General features: G+C 39.6%; 1 protein-coding gene across 10 annotated transcripts in view; it reads right to left on the bottom strand.

Moving 5' to 3' along the window:
* Positions 1-20,295, bottom strand: part of St18 (ST18 C2H2C-type zinc finger transcription factor) — a 251,543-nt gene that overhangs the window by 50,434 nt on the left and 180,814 nt on the right. For all 10 annotated transcript variants that reach the window (XM_075967088.1, XM_075967085.1, XM_075967090.1 and 7 more), the window contains 2 exons: positions 8,450-8,640; positions 1,156-1,941 (listed from right to left, as the gene is read on the bottom strand). In XM_075967088.1, coding sequence (XP_075823203.1) covers positions 1,156-1,941; positions 8,450-8,640 — 977 coding nt within the window. The remainder of the gene's footprint in view (positions 1-1,155; positions 1,942-8,449; positions 8,641-20,295) is intronic.

Here is a 20,295-nt window from a genome sequence, read left to right as displayed (position 1 = left end):
TGCATCCTTTATACAGATTTTGTAGTTTATCTTTATAAAAAGGTAAATAAGGAAAAATTAAGAAATTAATTACTGATATAAAGAAAGTCCTGTCTGCAACTGCACATTTCTCGTTAGCATCCTGCTCCATCCCACTCACACCTTCCTTACTATACTTAGTCTTTCTACTTTCTCAGAGTCGCAAGGCATGGTTAAGTGGCAGGTAAGTATCAACAGTGACTTCAGATTATCAAACAATTCCCTTGTGCATCACTTTCCCCAGTTAGACCTTCTGACCACACAGATGTTATTCCTCCAAGCCCTCAAGATCAAGGAGCATGGTATTCCCTTATATGTTTCCATGATTCTGTGGTCATCAGATTCCAGGGGTCCAACAATCTGCTGAAAAAAACAAGAACAATAACCACACTCTTTGGAGGTCTTAATCTGACCAACCTTGGGCATAGCCATGTTAAGTGTTCCTCTGGGCACCTGTGGACTACTGGGAGTGGCTACTAACACACATTACAGGCTTTGAGTGTGAGAACAGGCATAGTCCTCCAGCAGGGGAGATACATCATTCCCCTGATGTAGGGAGAGCAATCTAAGGTCTTCTCCAAGTACATCCCCCTGCCAATTGAAATCTGACCAGGTATCTATGGGCTGTCACTGGAGAGCTGGGAAATCATCATCTTACAAGTAGATTAACACCTGGCTTAACCGTAAGGAGCCTCAGAACATCCTGCCTGGCTTACCAGCGACGTGATGTTTTTCATTTTGAAGCCTGAAAGCAGCCCCATAATCCCAGAACAAAATATCGAAAGAAAAATTAAATTCTAGACTCGATTTGCCTAATGAAATAAGTTAAAGTCTTAAATAAAATATCCAGTCAAGCATTGTTAAAAGGTCTGGTGCGATTCTGAACAGCTAATCCAATGAGAAAACTAGAGAGGATAAATGTGTCAGGTGTTAAGACACCAAAGCATCCACAGACCCTGAGCTGACAGTGAACAAAAGAGGGGCTGCAAAGTAAGAAATGACAAGTTTCATGATTATGAATTGATTTTTAAATTACATTAAGTCGTCAAAAGGCTAATTTAGAAGGAATAGGCGCATTTAAAAATTTCAAATTCTAAATCACCTTACTTCCTGCAACGAATATAAAAATGTGCTTACGTTTATTGTTAAAGATTTGTCTTCCACCAGTGTCAGTAACCTTGGGTTGCCTCCGCTCCCTCACCAGGTGGTCCAGGAGAAAGCAGTCCAGCTCCTTGTAGGTGTGATGGAAGACAGAACCTCGTTCAGACTGCAGAGCAATAGCTTGCTCCAACAAACTCAGGTTCCCCTTCACTTTATCCACTTCTCCAGGCTCCTCTGTACTGGGGACCAGGCTCTCACCATCTTCAGCCTCTGGGAAGGAAGGCCGGGTTTTGACAGCCAAGGGTTCCGTGTGGGAGTTCTGTGGGTCACTCCCTTCGGCGTCGGAATCAGACCTGTTCTCACATGGGGCAAATTTGTCACCTTCAGCTTTTATCTCAGGAACCTCCAGCAGGTCTTTTTTAGCGTATGCCGGCTTGTGTTTGTGGCCTCTGTGAGGGTCCGTGTCTTCTGAGGAAACGGAGCCTCTGCCCCATCCATTCTCGGCGCCGTCAGAGTCACTTTCACTGTCGCCAGAGGAGCAGAAAGGTGGCTGGGAGCTGAAGACTTTGTCCCTTCCATCGTCTGAATGGCTCGTACAGCACCCATCTGCCTCGTCACTCTCTGCTTTTAAAGACTGGATGCCACTGTCGTTTAAGTTTTCTCTTATGGTTGGCACAGATACGCTTTCTTCGTATTTGTCTAGGTGCATTAGAGATTTACCCATGAGCTCTGGATAACACGCATATTGGTCTTCTGTCTGGAGCGAGTTTTCTTGAGCAGGTGAATGAAGGGTCTCCTCTACAGGCTTTACCATGTTTCCCTCTACAAGAAAAGAAAACAGAAAGCAGAACAAAAATATTTAAAGGGCCTGGGCATAGTGACGGGAACCTGTAATCCCAATATTTAGGAATCCGAGGAAGGAGGTTAGCAAGCTCAAGGCTAGTCTTGACCACAAGTGAGATCCTACCTTTAAAATGTAGCCAATCAGCCAAACAAGAAAGCAAAAATATTTTAAGGAGCTTCCATAACTATTTACATACATATGACCATATATACTCGTGTATATGTATAAATCTGCATGTATATATGCATGGATACTGGTATGCCTATAAAATATGCATAATGTGGAATGTTTATTAATTTTGCAAACATTGGTGAGAAAAATACAAATGAAATAAAATAAGATTAGTACTTTGCTAATCTTCTGCATATGAAGAGCTAAGTCCTTTTAGGGTACTATTATGACAAAGGTTGGTACTTCCGCAACAGCGCCACAATGAGGTTCCTGCTGTTACACCCCCTACATCTTAGCTGCCAGAGGGACCTTGAATATGCATGCTACACACTGCAGGAAAATGCTCATCAAATTTCTATGGATCATGGCAATGTGTTTTGGGGGCTTATTTGAATTTTATTCTTTGTAGTTTCTCAGAAATGATCTCAGTGTTTATGCAACGTTAACTAAGATACACACACCTCTATATGGGTTATAACTGAGGAACTCAGAAGCTCTCAAGTCTTCCTTTTCAGTGTCAAGTTACAATTCTATATTTGGGGAAACATAAATGGGATAATCATTGGGCTTTGGTGCTTTAAATAGTAATACATGTTCTTGTCTGACATGTGCATGTATGTGTGTTATAAAGAAAAGGAAATGAGAGGGGGAGTTGGTTTGAGGGTGTCAGATGTGAACAACTTGGATTCTGTGGCCAAGAGTAGACCTCCAAGGGTCCAGTCCACTCCACAGCAGCTGTCAGTACCACTCATTTCCTTGTTTTGTTGTGTGTATGTATGTATGCATGTATGGTAGGTTCATCAAAGCTGCTCCCATGCAAACTCTCCAAAGGAGAATCCAAACTACATGCATTCTCCATGCCCACCAGGCTGTAAAATGTACTAAACAGCCCACCACGAGTCTGCTAACATCTGCCAGAACAACAACAGAATCCAACAAGACAGGTGGGGGATGGGAAACATAAAATGATAAGCCCCCTTAAATACTGGTAAAGACAACAAGTGAAGTGCCTCCTGGGCTAATAAACATCTTTGGAGGAAAGTACGGCCATCAGCATGAAGCTCTGGGAGAGGGTGTCTGCCTGGAAGACAATGTGCATTTTTTTTTTGGTCTCATTCAATTTTTTATAAACATTGTCTCTGACAAGGACACTCAAAAATACATCTCCATCATCTTCCTTTCTGGTAATTATCTCCCTAAATCAACACTGGACTGCCAGGATCAAGTAAATATTGCCATAGTAACTAAAAGCATTTTTGGATGCAGAGAAGAATTCAGTCACAACACTAGCCCCTGTAAATAATGCTGATTATAGGGTGCAGTCTTTTGTTGGGATCTATTCAACACAAACTGAAAAATTTAACATTTCAGTTCCTAGAAAAGAGGCTGTATAAACAAGCACATAACGTTGATAGGATGAGCCTATCCTCTCCTGAGCCTACATCAGAGCAACTCCAGCTTTAAATAATATATTAAACATAGTCTAAAATGCAAATGAAGTTTTTCTCAATATCACAGTTGGCTATTAAGAGAAAGTGTAAAGGGTTATGATAATTTTAAAGTATTATGAACTACAGAAAACAAATAAAAAGCATTTTCAGTGAATATGCTCAATTCATTGAACTATTCTCTCACTCCACTTAACTACCCACATGTGTACAATAATGATTTATAGACATTATACCTAATTATGCATATTTGGGCTGTGTTAGAGTGCTAACAAAAGCTCTAGAAAGCAACAATTACCTCTGTTGCTTAGCTACATAGTTTAAAATATTCCTATTAAGTGCAGCTCACCAGAGAGGCGGGGTGACAAACTCACGCATGTGCGCGACAATGCACTGCACTGAGTGACTGCCAACTACTTCATTTCGGGTCATTTCCAGTTTACCTCATTGTTTGGTTCAACTGTTTGCTATATGCTAAAAGAAAATATTTATTAATTATTCCTTAGAAAGATAGAAGCCCCAAGCCAGGGGTGTCCACACTGTCACACGCATTGGTTTCTAGGGATAGTCCAAGCCACAAATCCACATACCTTTTTCTGAAAAGCCTTCCTAGATCTCACCATGGGCAGGAGGAAAACCCTAAGTTAGCATTTAACATGACAGATCAGTGACAAGGTGCCGGTTCTCCCAGTTTTGCCACTGGCCCCCTCTTTTCTCTATTTTGCAATATTGTTTTCCGAAAGAGTAATAAGGTCTGTTGCAGAGGGGAGGAGCTTGAGCTCTGTTGTAAGTGTCTATGCTTGCTGAGCAGGCTGTTCCGTTTGTTTGAGCCTGGGGTTTTCATTTGCACTGTGGGGACTGTAACACAGCCTGCGCATCACTGCAGAGATCACAGGAGCCCACAACTCAGTAAGTGATGGCTCCCGCCCCCTTTTTTCGGGTACTATTTAAAAGACTGTAACATCAAGGGATTAGCGGACTCCTCAACGTGACCATGCTAGGTCTACTTTCATCAGTAGAAGTCATTCCTAAGGAACAACAGAGGCTGCACAGAGGAAAGCTCAGCAAGGTGGGCTTTCCATATAAGCCTTTGAGGACTGGAGCACAGACTGGCATCTGCCCTCAGAACTGGAAGCTGGGGCACAATACACAAACACGTGAGGTCTAGTTAGCTCTTGCTCTCTGGAGCAGGGGTTTTCATCTTCAGAATGAGGATGGACCAATGACTAGATGATCCTGTGACCCTTCCTAGGACAGTGAACTCATGTGCCTAGCAGAGTGCTCCATTATCTATTTTACAACACTACAAAGTGCTTTCCAGTCCATCTCCCAGAGAAACTGCTGTTCCAGGTCTGCCGAGGCTTGCTCAAGACCACACAGCTATTCAGGAGAGGGCTGAGTACAGACCAGGGTTCACATGGTTTGAAGCCTGTGTCCTTGTTTCTGTTACCTAACCCAAGTATCCCACAGGCTAGAAAGCCTTACTAGAGAAGATGTCTCATGTAATACAGCCATTTTCAGGAGATGATACTAAGAATGTAAATAGCCAAATGCTTTTCTAAATTGAAACAATTTTCATAATAAATTTATAGGAAGACACTTGAATGTACTTCAAGTTAATTTGGGTTAAAAAAGAACAATGATCCTTAAGTTATTGGTCAAAAATGCAAATATAAACAAAACTCTCATGCAACACAGACCTTAACTTTGCTAATACTACAAAGATGGCAAATTGGGAACACTAAGGTCAACTTCCAGCAGGTAACAGGCTGGCAGTTTCAGAAATGACCTAAGCCTTTCTCTGTCCTGTGCGAACATCTAAGCATATATGGTTGGCAGTAGTTTGGGCTGGGAAACTTTCCTTTGTGTAGTTAAAAAAATACAGTTTTGTCTGGTATATAAAAGTTCAATTTAGTTCCTGACTGTAGACCAAGGTTTCCATGATGAGTTGTTGGTAATCCTATACTTTCACATCTGTCTATCTATCTATCTATCTATCTATCTATCTATCTATCTATCTATCTATCTATCTATCATCTATCTATCTATCTACCTACCTACCTATCATCTATCTTTTCTCTGAACTCCTCTGAAAATGCCACTGAGTTTGGAATGAGCTTCTTAGTGTGACTGGGTTTTATAGACACTGGATTCAGTTTTGCTTCTATATCCAGGAAGGACACTTTTACAGGTAAATTCATTTATTAGAGATTTTGAATATGAAATTTAGGCAGGAATAAAAGCCATTGAAAAATAAATTTATCTTCTAAAATTCTGAGACTGGAGTGGTTTGTTCTTTACCTTTTTAATGAAGATGACATATTATAAGTGTAATTTCAACCCCTAGAAGCTTCTGTGTCTTAGGCAGGTATTCTCAGGTCCGAAGCACATGGTCATGCTGCTGGGAACTCCATAATGGGTATACTTTGAACCATGATGAATCATTTTCTGTCTGTTCCAGGAGTCTAAGTTTGTCTTGCTTCCTGGTGTTCACCTCCCCAGGCAGGAAGGAATTTCTAGCTACCCACAATAGTGGCCACATGTAGTTTTGAGTCAGGTTAGAGCGTGGGGTACAGTCTGAGTCAAACAGAGGAATGAAACACAGAATTCAAGAGCATGGCCTTAGCCTTCATGGGTCCTTTATATTCTCATTATCTGAGTGGTCCAGCTGAAAATACAACTAGACAGACTCCTGCTAAGGCAAAGACAATGAGGAGCCTGGATCAGAGGAGCACTGAAGTTAGGTGCTCTTCTGTTGCACTGAGCACTAGGCTCGGTACCCTCTCCTTCTGTGGCTGGCCTTAAGATTTCTCAAAAACTGAAGGCAAATTAAAATCTTTTCTCTCTTGACCTCGGAGAGGGACATTCATGGCTTGTCATTTTTTAGAAATTGTAGCTTCATGTAGACATTGTGAAAACTTTGCCCAGTATGCATTCTGAGGGGAGTATGGGCAGGGGGACTGAACCTGCAGAGAAACTGAGATAGAGCTATTTTGCTTGCTCTTTAGATAGTCTACTAGGTACTTTCTCCCCAGTCTGCAACCTGTGCTACTTTCAGAATGAACTCTTTTTGGTGTTTAATTATTTCATCTGTAAAACCAAGATCAAGGTTCTACATACTATGTGACACTGTAAAATGAACTAAAAGATGTCGTTTATATGTGTGCAACATATAAAGAGATGAAAATTAATTGTCACCATGGAAATTTCAGCATCACTATCACTAGTAGTTCTAATATTAAATGCAACCATCAGCCTTTGTAAGCCTGCAAATAGATGCCTATAAGTGCTTATGACTAAATATTTTACTGGATGTATGTGAACAACATTCTCTTAACTGATAATCAACATTTATGATGATCAAATTGTTAGAGCAGAAGGTGGGAGGCCCGCAGACCTGATAAAGTCTTTGGCTCTAGGACAAGCTGCAAGCAAAGATCCCAACTCCACAGTGGTCCAAGAACACCTAAGATCAGATTTCATCTGTTATGTCCATGAATCAATACATAAAAGTGACCAGATCAAGGAAATTGAAAAAGTTAAAGATGATTACAATTTAAATATGAGCCTTGATGCTGAAAATCGTTTACTATATGAGAGAAGTCTAAAATCGTCATTATCCATCCACCAATCAGAAGACAACACTCTTTTAGCCGTGGAATCTTCAATACTTAGCCAAGATAATGAAGATTCTCTAACTGAGAACATCCTCAGTCAATATGTTTTTATATTTTTAAAAATAATGTCTAGGACTATTTCTAGAATTTTACTTCCATTTGTTTAAGTTTTCAAGTAAATAATTAACTTATTATTATGCCGATTCCCTAAATGTCACATTTAGTAAAAGGTATATATTTAATAGGAATATATTTAATATATTTAAGGGTATATATTTAATATATTAATGTGCTTGTCTCATCCCAGTTTTTATTAGTCAAGCCTTATAACTTAAACTTTTCGTAGGTTTTGAGGATTTTTTTTGCATGTCTGACACCTTAGTCTCAGTCACAAACCAATCAACGACACTTCAACTTGTGGATGCGAGAGATTGCCAGCAGCCGAGATCTAGGAAGACACAAACTCTAAGTCCTTAGAGTAGAAGCTACGTTTCATTCATCCTGAAAAAGATGTCTGAAAAGTGAGCCAAGGATTGAATCAACGTATTATAAAGATAAGCTTAAATGACTTATTTTAGAACACAGGCACAGAGATATCTTCTCTATATTGCTCTCCCACTGAAGAAGCCTCAAGGATAATCACCTTAGATCACTGCTGCAATCTATTGTTCTAAGTATTATTTGAAGATTATAAAAATATGGATGTCACAAAACACCTACATTGAGTCCTATTATTACTATTATATTTTGGGGCTAAATAATATTTTACATAGTGATAAAACAAATTATGTATTAATGTTTTAGCAATATACATAGGCGCTATATATACATATATATATATATATATATATATCAGCAATGAACATTACATTTACCTTTGTCATTGAAAAGCTGTCTTAAAGCTTAAATATGTCCTGCAATTTGAAGGGTTCTTTTAGAAATTAACACCTACTCAGACATACTCTTTAGCTTTAAGGCTTAGTATCTTCTACTTTCTACACAAAGAGGCATAACCTAAACATGACTTGAAGTGAGCTCAGGCTATCATCAAGCTGTGTCTACAGACCTTAAATAGAATCTGACTAAAATATGTAGGGCCTTATTAAGTGAATATTGAGTGAAACAAGTGTTTGGCTTTTGGTTCCTAAAGCCAAATATACTTCACAGCCCTAGTAACTGTATATTCTACAGAATAAGAATGACGTCAGGTGACAGGAATATATAAAGTTTGGGCCATGCCTTTTTGCTACCTGCAGTGGAGTGATCATTCGTCTCTAAGAGGCCATCATCCTCATTCCTGTTGTCCGGGTTTCCCTTGCAGTCCACGTCTGGGCTGTAGTGCCGTGGTTTCATTAACAGGGATTTCCGCTTGTTAACTGGCACCCCCAGTGCCTGCTTTTCAGCTCTCCTCTTCTTCGCCATAGAGCAATCATATGCAGCCCTGGATTGAGCAGAGCAGGGCAGATTAAGACAAGATAAAATGCAGTCGCTGCTGCTTAACATTTGACTTTCACCAAGTCTCACCCAAAGCACCAGGACTGGGAGTTAGGGTTCATCATTAGTGCTAACAGTCTGCTGGGAATTCCTCTTTACATCGGGAGTATCTCAAGACTTATCCTTGATACTGTGTATGCATATGCCGATCCGGGCTTTACTTTATCACATACCCAGGAAGTGAAATAAGACATGAACCAGTTTGTAAGCCCCGAGAAACAGAAAGAAAAAAAAATACCCCCAGGTAGAAAGAATGTGCAGTATGGTAAAACCGTGGGTTCTCCAATCGTAACACAACACTAAAATTGCTTATTTCTGCCATTCCCATGTCTCCAATTTTTGATACCACAGGTCTTAGGCCCTGATTTGACTGAAAGAGCAGTCACGCAAGGGAACGAGCTGTGGACATTTCACCAGCCTATCTCCAGTGACACAGAAATGTGGAGGGCTGTTACATAGACATGTGTCTTTGGATTCTCACTCATTTGGTGCATCTAACTAACAAAAGGAGGATGGATAAGATTTGATTTCAGAAAAATGGCCAACAGTTTATCCTCATTCCTGGTCTCACATGGTTCTGTTTGGAAATGCTCCCGAGAGAGACCCTTTCAACACAGATTTCCTCCACACACCTCACTTAGAATTAATGCAGATTACTGTGTGAAGTTAAGAGAATGGTTCTCCTGGCATGATCTGTGAAGATCAGAGGATCCTGACAATAGTGTGTCGACGGCAGATATTGTTAAATGCTCTTTGAAGATGAATGAACGAGTGCCACATGAAAAAAATCCAAGAGCAAGAATCCCGGAGGCAGAGAAACAATTTACTAACCCCAGCTCTGAAAAAGAAATTGGCCAGAAGCCCTTGCCTCCATTCTAACTTGAACACTATACAGAGATGATGACATATTCAGGAAAACAGTTCAGGGAAGTCAGATACACATTCTTAATATAAAAAGTTAGATGAAAAAACATCCAAGCGAGGAAAGAGAAAAAAGAAAAGAAGAACCTGGAAGGAGAGAGGAATAATAGTTACAAACATCTCAAAAAAGATACAAACTAGAAAAATAAAAATTATACAGATAGAGTCAGGCACTGAATATGGTTACTTTCAGTGTGGCCAAACAGAAATGTTTTATACTTTATTGAAACTTTTTTGACTCAGTATTTAAGTTCTATAATGTCTGAAAATAAAGGCATTCTGAGAAATCCCCCCCCCAAAAAAAACAAACAAAAAAATATACAGATAGGAAAAAATGAGTAAATTCTCCTAAATAAACTAATGACTTTTTTTTTTTACATATTTGAACCCAGGTTTAAAGTGAAGGAGTACAGGAAATGCAGGAAAGGAAAGGAATTCTGACTAGATGATAAGGAGAGCCTCAGACAGCCCGGTAAGAGGACCTGCAGAAGGTGGAGAACTATGTGGACTGAAGCTGCATCCTATGCTGGTGGAAAGAGAAGGGGGACAGGCAGAGAGATAGACAGAACTGCCCTGACACTCACTGTCCAACAAGGAGCGCACTTTGAAAGGACCAGTCAAAGACATGAAGATGAGGTAAGGGGTAACAGGTGTGTGAAAAGTTCAAAAAATTCTCAACGTCTCTCTCATTGAAAGATCTCAGAACACATTCAGATAAAGTTGCTAAGACCTTCTCAGAAACCAGGGAAATTTGTAGAAAGTAGGAGAGACTCTTCTGCCGTTTAGGTGACAGAAAGTGCATTTTAAAAATTGGAGTGATTTAAGTTAGCAATGGAGAAGAAACTAACAAAAGATTTGATCAGGAAGGCTCCAGATTTAATTCTTTTCCCAGAAATTGGATTGGTGAAACAATGGTGACTCTGTTTTTGAAGAATTGTGATATTGATTTGAATGTTGTGTGTATCACTATTTATAGTGACCAATATGTGGGAAGACCTCAGCACCATAGCAGATGAATGGACAAATAAAATGTTTATAATACACTATGTACAATTCAACTTCAAACAAGAAAGAAATTTTGTTTTATTTATCAACATGGATATACTTTGAAGATGTGTATTACACTATGTAAAATAAGTCATAGACACAGGAAGAAAAATGTCCATAACTTCTTTTAGAAATGAGGAACAGAGTTAAACTTTAAAATTAAAGAAATAGTGGTTGTCTTAACTGACCAGGGAATTATTCCCTTACTAGCTAGCTTTTATAGTGCCAAAAAGTTCTATGTAGGCTGCTGGGGGTGGGGCTGGAAGACACCAAAGGTCTGTCCCAGTTCCTCCCTGCCAAGGTGTGTTCAGGTTGCAGTAGTGGTGTGGATATTATAGGAACAAACAGCCACTTTCTGATTTGCTATGATATCTGGTTCACAGATTTCATGCCTGGTACTATAAATTTGGTCAAAAAACTCAAGTCTTGGGAGATCGCAGGCCCTCGTGGGGAAACTGTCACTGATATTATGTTAAATACTTGTGCTGTTAAATTGCCTCCTTGTACCCATAGATTTGCTGTACTCAACTCTGATTGGGGAAGATTCCCCCCTCCTCAGTGGATAACAATTAATGAAGAAACTTAAAATTTGTTAAATAATGAAGCATAAGTAACTGAAAGAGCTTAGCTGTGGATGAATAATCTATATCAACCTCCCCTTTCCAAGGTCAAGGGAGCATCACTGAAGAATGGATGGAAAAAAGGTAAGAGCTGGTGGATAAGGAAGAAAGCTGTGAAATATTGACTTCTAGACTGGACAAGGCTGTTACTCATATCAGCTTATAGCAGCTGTGGTTCCTTCCACAAGAACGGTCCGATATGAAATCAGTCAAAATTCTTATTTGAACGTGAGGAAGCGCCAAAGAGGATTCTTGTGGAAGCAGCCATTGGAAGCTAAGGGTTGCTGAGAGAGGGGGACATCACTGCTAAAAGGTAGTCAATGTCCCAGTGGATGGCTCCACTCAGGCACACTTGGGAGCCACTAACTGGACTTGGGATCATTAATAACAAAAAGAAAAGAAAAGATAAGGACTTGAAGTTGTAAGATGGAGTCCGGGCACTAGGAGAAGTTGGCAAGAGGTAATGGTGAATATGCATGATCAAATATATTATATAAGATGTATGAAGATTTTAAAGAATAAATAAACTTAAAAAAGAATAGTGGTTGGTTTGTGTTGAAGGACAGAAGTGAAGAATTACCAATAAGCAGATACAAAACGTTAATTGAAAAAAATTAAGAAGCCTTTCTCAGGTCAACAATATGCACCACACATACACATCTGTGTTTAAAAAGGCGGGGCGCATGTGAAGCGGCATTGCTATCATCACATTTAAGACGAAGGTGGTGAAGGAAGAGATTTACTGGCACCAGCAGCCATTCGTCATGTTCTAGTTAGGAAGGGCTAATCATCCAAGAAAATATTTCTTTCTTTAATGATGGGGGAATGCACACATGTTAACTAGTCCTCCAGATTTTATCCTTTTAAATATTATCATATACCATTACTCATTTATGCAGAAAGTGGCAGTCCACAAACAAACAAGCAAAACTGCTAACTGATGGTACTGACAGCTGTGCAGAGTCTCACAGCTTGTTTTATCTCCATATTGCCAGACCAGAACAATAGATTTGGACAAATTCTGTGTGCAAGTGATAATATAAAGGAACAGAACTCCCTAACTGAAGGGAAGGCTTGACTCGGGGCTTTGCTAGGGATTTTTAGGTGTGCCTGCGTGGCAGCTGTTTTATCTAGAGATGATATTGAGCTGCAGCAACTGAAAAAACAACAGCATTGCAAAGGTTGGGGAGACCTCTCCTTGGCTCTGAGCAGGTGCTGCTCAGGACCCGAATTTAGCCCCTAGCATCCACATAGGACTGACTACAACAGCAAGTAACACCAGCTCCAAGGGGCCAGAGACTTGCTTCTGTATGACACTGGCCCTTGCTTTCACATGTGCACACACTCACACCCAGACATAGACATAGAAACATAATTCTGCTAACATAAATATTTAAAAAAATAAAATCTGATTAAATTGAAGAAGTAACTTGGCCCTTAAGAGATGGCTGTCAATGGTGATGAAAATCAAGCTCAATATTAGGAGCAACTAATAATTTTGCAAGTGTAGGATGAAGAGTTATGTAAATGATTTTAAAATCCAAGTACAAATTTATGCTTTCTAAATGATATTTATGCCCATTGACAAATACCATTCACCGTTTTGATCAGAGAAGCTTCTCTTTGGACAGCGACAAATAGAGACTCACAGTTATTCAGAGTGTTGAGAATAAGTGAGCACTCAGTTCTAAACAGGACATTTATATCACCCACCAGGGCCCGTCAGCCTCACAGAACACTATTCAGATTGGATAGGAAAAATGCACAAGCTGGATTACAAGGTGAAGGACTGAGAAATGCTACCTTCTGGACAGGACAGCCATTGGAAGCTATTCTCACAACCGTGGATTTGCCTGCTTTGAGTCTGTGTAACTTGTCAGTTGTCAGTCATGGATAGAGAACCGAGTCACAGGGCTATAACTGTCCCTGGGGCATTACTGGCTACTTAGTGATATTAGCGGAGATGGAGATCACTGCCTTCAGTTGTGTTCCCACAGGTGAGACTACCAGACTTTAGTGATAGTTCCCCACCCACGGTAGACAGCCCTGGCTAAACTCAGTGGGTCACAAAACAAAAAGGCGTGGATGTGGAAAAGAGACTTTTAGGGAGAGTTGGAATGACAGGGATGGGAGGGAGACATAAGATAAAAGGGTGGAGTAAGAAGGATCAGATACATACAAGCAGCATGAAACTACTGAAGAACATATTTAATAAATTAAATAGTACAGGTTTAGATTTGCCTTCTATTAAGGGTACTGATGCAGATTCAGTCATCCTGGCTGAGTAACCTGTCACAAACTGCTAGATCTTTGGAACATCAAATTTCTCATCTAGCAAATGGGAGAATAATTTCTATATTATACGTTAAGGACGAAGGAAAGAGTATCCGTGCTGACAAACCAGGTCAAGACAGAGCTGCATGGCTGCCAATTCAGTGCTCCTGTGCTCCACCAGCAGCAGCCAGCGCTGCCACTGCCCAGACCATGAATGCCCACATGTTCAGGACAGCATTCTATTTTTCACTTTTTATTTACATTTACAAAAATTAGGTTTAGGCACAACATTTCGCTTTAAAGCTCACGTCTGTGCATTTCTCTGCTGCAAAGTACTCACAGCCCAGACAGCATTTGGAGCTAAAATGAAAGGCTTTATAATAAATATTACCCTTTGTGTGTGCATAGAAAATGGTGCCTTTCTAGTTTTCCCTGAGGGCACACTATTTTGGCTTTATTGTGACACTTCGCTGTGACACTGCAATGAGGGAGAGCCATGCTTTACATGTCATGGAGAGAAATGCCACAAAATGCTAACATATCTTCTCAAGGTTGCCAGAAATCATTTCCACTGGGCTGTGTTTTCCCATCTGCAGAGCTCAGAAATGTAAAGAAAATAAATGAGCTCTATTATCTATATTTTTCTAGCAGATGAGAAAGAAACAGAAAAAATACAGTCAGCTCCACATTTATTGTCCTATTCAAACTGTTGCTTTAAACACCAGGAGCCCCCAGGAGGCTTAATCAATGCACCAAACACGTTAAACATCATAGTTTGGGTTTTGATTTTATTAAACTAACTTCGTAGGCTATCTATTTACCCATGAGAACTTTCTGGGTTATAATACTGGGAAGACACCATTTGGAATTCCAATTTAAAATGCTAGTGTCTGTGTGACATATACCTGAGATTTTAACTCTCTCAGATAAACCACACAAATTCCACAGGAGGATCACCTCAGGATGTTTTCTCTAAGTTAAATTTGTGAGAACTTCAGGCATCAGAAAAAAAAAAATACAGCGCATGGGAAACCTTGAATTCACAGAAACTGCTACTATGTGTTTTCTAGTCTATTTTCAATAGTAGGTTCTTCTCACTGTAAGCAAGGAGATATTAAGCCAACTGAAACTATAGATTCTTACATGCATTTGTCCTGAGCCCTCACAAATAAACGAAATAGAAAAATAGCTCGGGATTATTAAATGCTGCATCCATGGAAACCATTTACATGCTCCAACATTTTCTTGGAAAATTCAAAGCAAGACTTCCTACGGAATTCTTGTAACTGGTCAGAACTCCACAAATCCACTAACCAGGGCAGAGAAATAGAAATTTGTATTAAGGTTAAGAAGATTGATATAGAAATGAAGGCATGCTGTTTGAAAAGGACAGCTTTTAGTCTAGCCTGTTTGGTGTTCTGTGAGCTTTTTGTTGAGGAAGAGGTCAGTCATCCTCATCAATGTAGATCATGAAACCCAGTATGGACAAGTTCAACAGAACCACCATATACGGCTGCCTATGCATGCTTCAGCATTGCCGGGGCATGAATTTCCTTTCAGTTTCTAAGCTTCTTATATCTTTATATGCATACCTTCTTTATGTTGGGAAAGTTTTCTTCTATGACTTTGTTGAATATATTTTGTTTTTTGAACTGGGATTCTTCTCCTTTTGTCCCTATTATTCTTAAATTTGTTCTTTTTATGGTTTATCAGATTTCCTGGATATTTTGTGTTAGGTATTTGTTGGATTTAACATTTTCTTTGACTGATTAATCTATTTTCTCTATTGTATTTTCAACACCTGAGATTCTCTCTTCCATCTCTTGTATTCTGTTGGTGATCCTTCTATCTATAGTTCCTGTTCACTTCCCCCAGATTTTCCATTTCCAGAATTCCCTCAGTTTGTGGGTTTTTTTTAATTGTTTCTATTTTAGTTTTCAAGTCTGGAGCCATTTCCTTCACCTGTTTGATTGTTTTTTCTTGGCTTTCTGTACAGGATTTATTGATCTTTTCCAATTTTTATTTGTCTTTTCCTCAACTTCTTTACGGTAATTTTTCCATTTCTCTTTTAAGAACCTCTATCATCTTCATAAAATAATTTTTAAGCTCATTTTCTTGTGTTTCAGCTGCATTGAAATGTTCAGGTCTGGCTGTTGTAGGATCACTGGGTTCTGGTGAGGCCATATTGCTCTTTTGATTTTTGAATGTATTCCTACAGAGGCATTTACCCATATTTTCTTCTAACTGGTATGATTTATGCCTATGCCTGTTCTCCCAACTATTGTGGTTTATACCTGTGCCTGTGCAGTCTGCTGTTTTTCCAACTAGTGTGGTTTGCGCCTGTCTATGTAGTCTGGTGAAATTGTGGAGGAAGGCTGGCCATGAGGAAGATGTTCAGGTGTGTGGGGTTAGGCAGCAGAGTGGATCTTGGAGGGGCAGAGTCCTGGGCATGGTGGGGGTGGGGTTACAGCCTGGAGGCAGATCTTTTACAGAAATGGGGTTATAGTTATAAAAGTGTGTGTGTGAGAGTGTGAGTACATGATTTGCATATATATCATATTTATATTCTTATGAGTGCGTGGGCGCATATACACTGCAACAACTGTGTGTGGATGAGCAGTATCGTTCCTTGTCTTCTAACTTGTTTGAGAGGCAGGGTCTCTTTCTTGCTATCAGCCCCATGAGTTTTCCAGGATTCTCATATCTTCATTTTTTAATTTCAATATAGGAGCACTTAGATTATAGATACTGTTGTGCCTAGTTTTATATGGGTTCTGAGATTTAAAGTCAAATATTCACCCTTGAAGGCAAGCACTTTACACATGGAGCTATCTCCTCAGCCTTGGGATTGTATTTACAGAAAATCCAAAAGACCCTATAAATATAATTTGGTGATAAGGCAATAAATATAAATGAGGCTTCTATTTGAAAGGTAGTGACAAATCTATAAACCAATAATAAATAATTCCATTAAGAATAGCATAGCAATGTAAAAAATTCCTAACGACAGATTAACAGACAAGACAGGCAATGCTCTAAGAGAAAGTAGAGAAACTTTCAACTGAGAAAAATACAGCTCGAACAGGGTTGATGTCATCCATGTCTTTGTGAGTAATGGTGGATGACTCTACCAAAAGAATTCAGGAAGGGTTACAGTATAAAACTTATTCTGTAAGAAATGTGATGTAACATTTTCAGGACCTTAAGGGAAGTAAAGGTTTTCCCAAGGATATGACTAGTAAATTATATCTTATTTAAATGTAAAAGGTCTGGTATCAGAAGGTACCAGGATGCAGACCATTCCATCCATGTGCTGGGGCTCAATCAGTTTCCATGGCATGCTCAAGTGGGAAATGTCCACTGAGCTGTGGTCTCTGAATGTGCCCATTCTTCTTCACAGACATCACATTCTTCAAGAGAGTATTCAAAAGACAAGAATGAAGAAGAAAACCACAGAGCAAGAGAAAAGACTTGACACATATGTTTTATAAAGCAGGATGTAGACTATATAAAGAATTCTTCCCAATAAGAAAAAGTCAGACTAGCAATGTAAACCATAGGCTATTGCTGGGCACAAGGCTCAGGGACTTGAGATTGCTCAGTGGTTAGAACGCTTCCTGTTCTTCCAGCAGAGGTGAGATTGGTTCCTTGAAGCTGGGATTTCAGGGGTTGTGAGCCATCCAGCATTAGTTCTGTAGTTTAATCAACAGCCAGGGCTTAATCCAGTGAATGGAGACAATCAATCATGAAAAACCCCAGGAGGCTTTGCAAATGTCAGTCTTCCTTTGTAGGCCAGAAATATATCCAACTGATGAAACCCAGTTAGCCTACAATTATAACCCTCAACTTTTTCTTAAAAGGTGACACAATTATTTTGAACTACTGGTGAAGAACATTTTTCATGCAAAAATGGAAAGAATTTTCTTATGGACTAAGAACAGAACTTAGCATGATCACAGAGAGACTTATTTTGCAAATATTTCCACTATCTGTGTGTGTGCGTGTTATCCATATGAGCACATGCTATCTGTGTGTGCACATGCTATTCATGTGCAAATTATCCAAAGAGAGAAACTATGCTTGAGTCCATTTGCATTACATAACAAAATTATAAAACAAATTCAGTCTATACTTAGAACAATAATCAGTTGATTTCTGAGGCTTTTTGTATGTTTCTTAGAAAAACATAACTCAACAATTTTCAGCAATTTTAACTGATATGGGCAATATTATAGCTCAGATTATAGCCACAAGGGAATATTCAATATATATATATATATATATATATATATATATATATATATATATGTACCAATAAAGATAAAGCATTGAATGAAATTGGGAAAAAAATCTCTCTTCTGAGAGTTTTTATTAAAGAAAAAAGAGACATAAAATTGTAATATTCCTGTAAAGATTTCTACACTGGATGCATCATATACATCCTGAGGATAAATACTTTGGTAAAGTGGTGAATAAAAGACCAGAAGGTAAAGGTCAGACTTACAAACAGCTTGCCAGCTCCAGACTCCTGTAACAAAATGCCTGCGATCACCAGCTTAGAGGAAGAGAAACGTTCACTATGACTCAGTCCATGAGTGGCTGGCCCTGCTTCCTACACCATTGCAACAAAAAATGTCAAAATTCTTCACTTCAGAGCTGCATGCAAGAGGAGAACAGGGCCAGGGCCACACCACCCCCTTCAGGAAACATCCTCTTGACCTCCCACTTTAAGGAGCCAGGCTGAGCATCAAGCCTTTACTATTTGAGTTTTTGGGAGGCATCCAGATAAAATCTCTAGCAGACTGGATGTTCAGGAAAATCCACACTAAGAAAATTAGATTTTCCTTTTCAGCAAGAGGGAAATCATGTTTGGTAGAGGAAACTGAGCTACCTACCAGGGCCAGTACAGTAATGAATTAGGAAAGAGAACCTATAGCACCTCTCTACTGACACAGTATATCTCTAACTACATTCAAAGTATTGGTCCGTATTTATACCCACAGATAAGATACCTCACTCTCATCAATGAAGCTTCTCTTTGTGACTGTCTGAGAACATCACAGAAGAACATAACTTCCATCCCAACAGATATTTCTACACCTCCAGCACTTCAACATGTAAGGCATGGAGATCATTTCAAAGTTATGGGTTGAAAGATGGCAAGAGCCAGAAGATCAGAGAGGATTCTGTGAGATTGTGTCTCGTAGAAATGTCAGAAGCTACACCCATAAAGTCTCACCTCCATGGCTGCCCAACCATGAGCTGAACAAATAGGACACCAATAGATGTGCCAGTATCGATGAGTGTGTGTTCCTGCAGAAAGGCAAGAGGCTTCACCCTTGCACAAAAAGCTGCACGTGACTAAGGAATGCTGCAAGTGGGAGAAATAGTCTTCCTCAGGGAAGAGCACACCATTTGGTTATCCAGTACCAAATGGTCAGCTCTGAAACGTGCACACAAGTAACACTATATAGACTGAGCAGGTTATACTTACGTATACTGCAAGTGTATTAAATATGTAACAATAATTGATGAAAAAAGAAGCCATGAATTTGAAAGTGAGCAAGGAGGGGCTTATGGGAGGGTTTGGGTCTAGGGGGAAGAAAGATAGGAGGTCATCTCAAAGCTATAAAAAATTACAAAAAGAACTCCTAAGTTTGTATGTGCGTGTGTGACGGGGGGGGGGGTGTCTCATGAGCTTCCACTCCTAGCTGAGGAACTATTGGTAGCTGGTGGCTTTCCGGAGGAGGGAAACTGAGTTTTCTTTATGGATATCACCTCTGGTAAGTCAACCACTCTCTGGCAGATGGAACCACACTCATGAGTATATAAACATCACAAATTGAACTTAGGCTGTCAAAAAAGGATAAAAATGGGATGGGGAGGTGTCAGGAGAGACTGGGAGAAGTTGGGGGAGGAGTGGAGTAAGATGTGACCACATACATACTGTAAGCATGTATGACATTGAAGAATTAATAAAAAATATTGTATTTATAAAAAGTAAAAAAATTGAAGTGGATACAGGAAACAAAAAACAGTAAGAAAGTGGCCAGAATTTTAGACAGGGAACAGTAGGTGCAAACTGAAAGGTACTGTGTGTGGAACGTTCCATGAGAGCACAGAGGCTCATGTACAACAAGTGGAGGGGAGTAATAGAATACGAGATCAGAAAAACGATGGGCCCAGATAGTGCTGAGAATTACAGACTATTTTAGGTCTTTTGACTTGATTGAGATATAAAGAGTGTGTACAATTTTTAGAGATGACATATCATGATTTTCGTGTTAGTAATATTATTCTGCTCTATTCAGAAAAGACTGCAGATCATGAGCTTAGAAACAAGTAGAAAAATAAGTTGACTAATCATGCCTGTAAGAATTGGTGCGTGATTTGGACTACGACGGTACCTAAGCGGGGGTGGCAGATTCTGAACATATTTGGAGGAGGAAGCTAAACGGCATCACTGCCAGAGTAGATGTGGGATACGGACAGGAATGGAGACTGATTTAAGTGGCTTTGAGTTGAAGACTTGTAACTGGGTTGTTGCCATGACTGAGAAGCAAGATTTGAGGGCAGCAAAATCTGGAGCATGTTAAATTGGCATGAACATTGACTAGAAAAAAGATCTACTCAGAAATACTGTATCTGAAGAGTGCCGGGACTCTCTGATCCCATGAAGTGCCCTCTCCTTATACCATGAAGAAGATGATGCAGAGATTTTTATTTTGTAAGAGAATGCA

This window comes from Microtus pennsylvanicus, chromosome 3, assembly GCF_037038515.1.
Source record: "Microtus pennsylvanicus isolate mMicPen1 chromosome 3, mMicPen1.hap1, whole genome shotgun sequence".
Classification (NCBI taxonomy): Eukaryota; Metazoa; Chordata; class Mammalia; order Rodentia; family Cricetidae; genus Microtus; species Microtus pennsylvanicus.
Note: the sequence above shows the minus strand (reverse complement) of the source record. Positions and strands in the feature narration are given on the sequence as shown.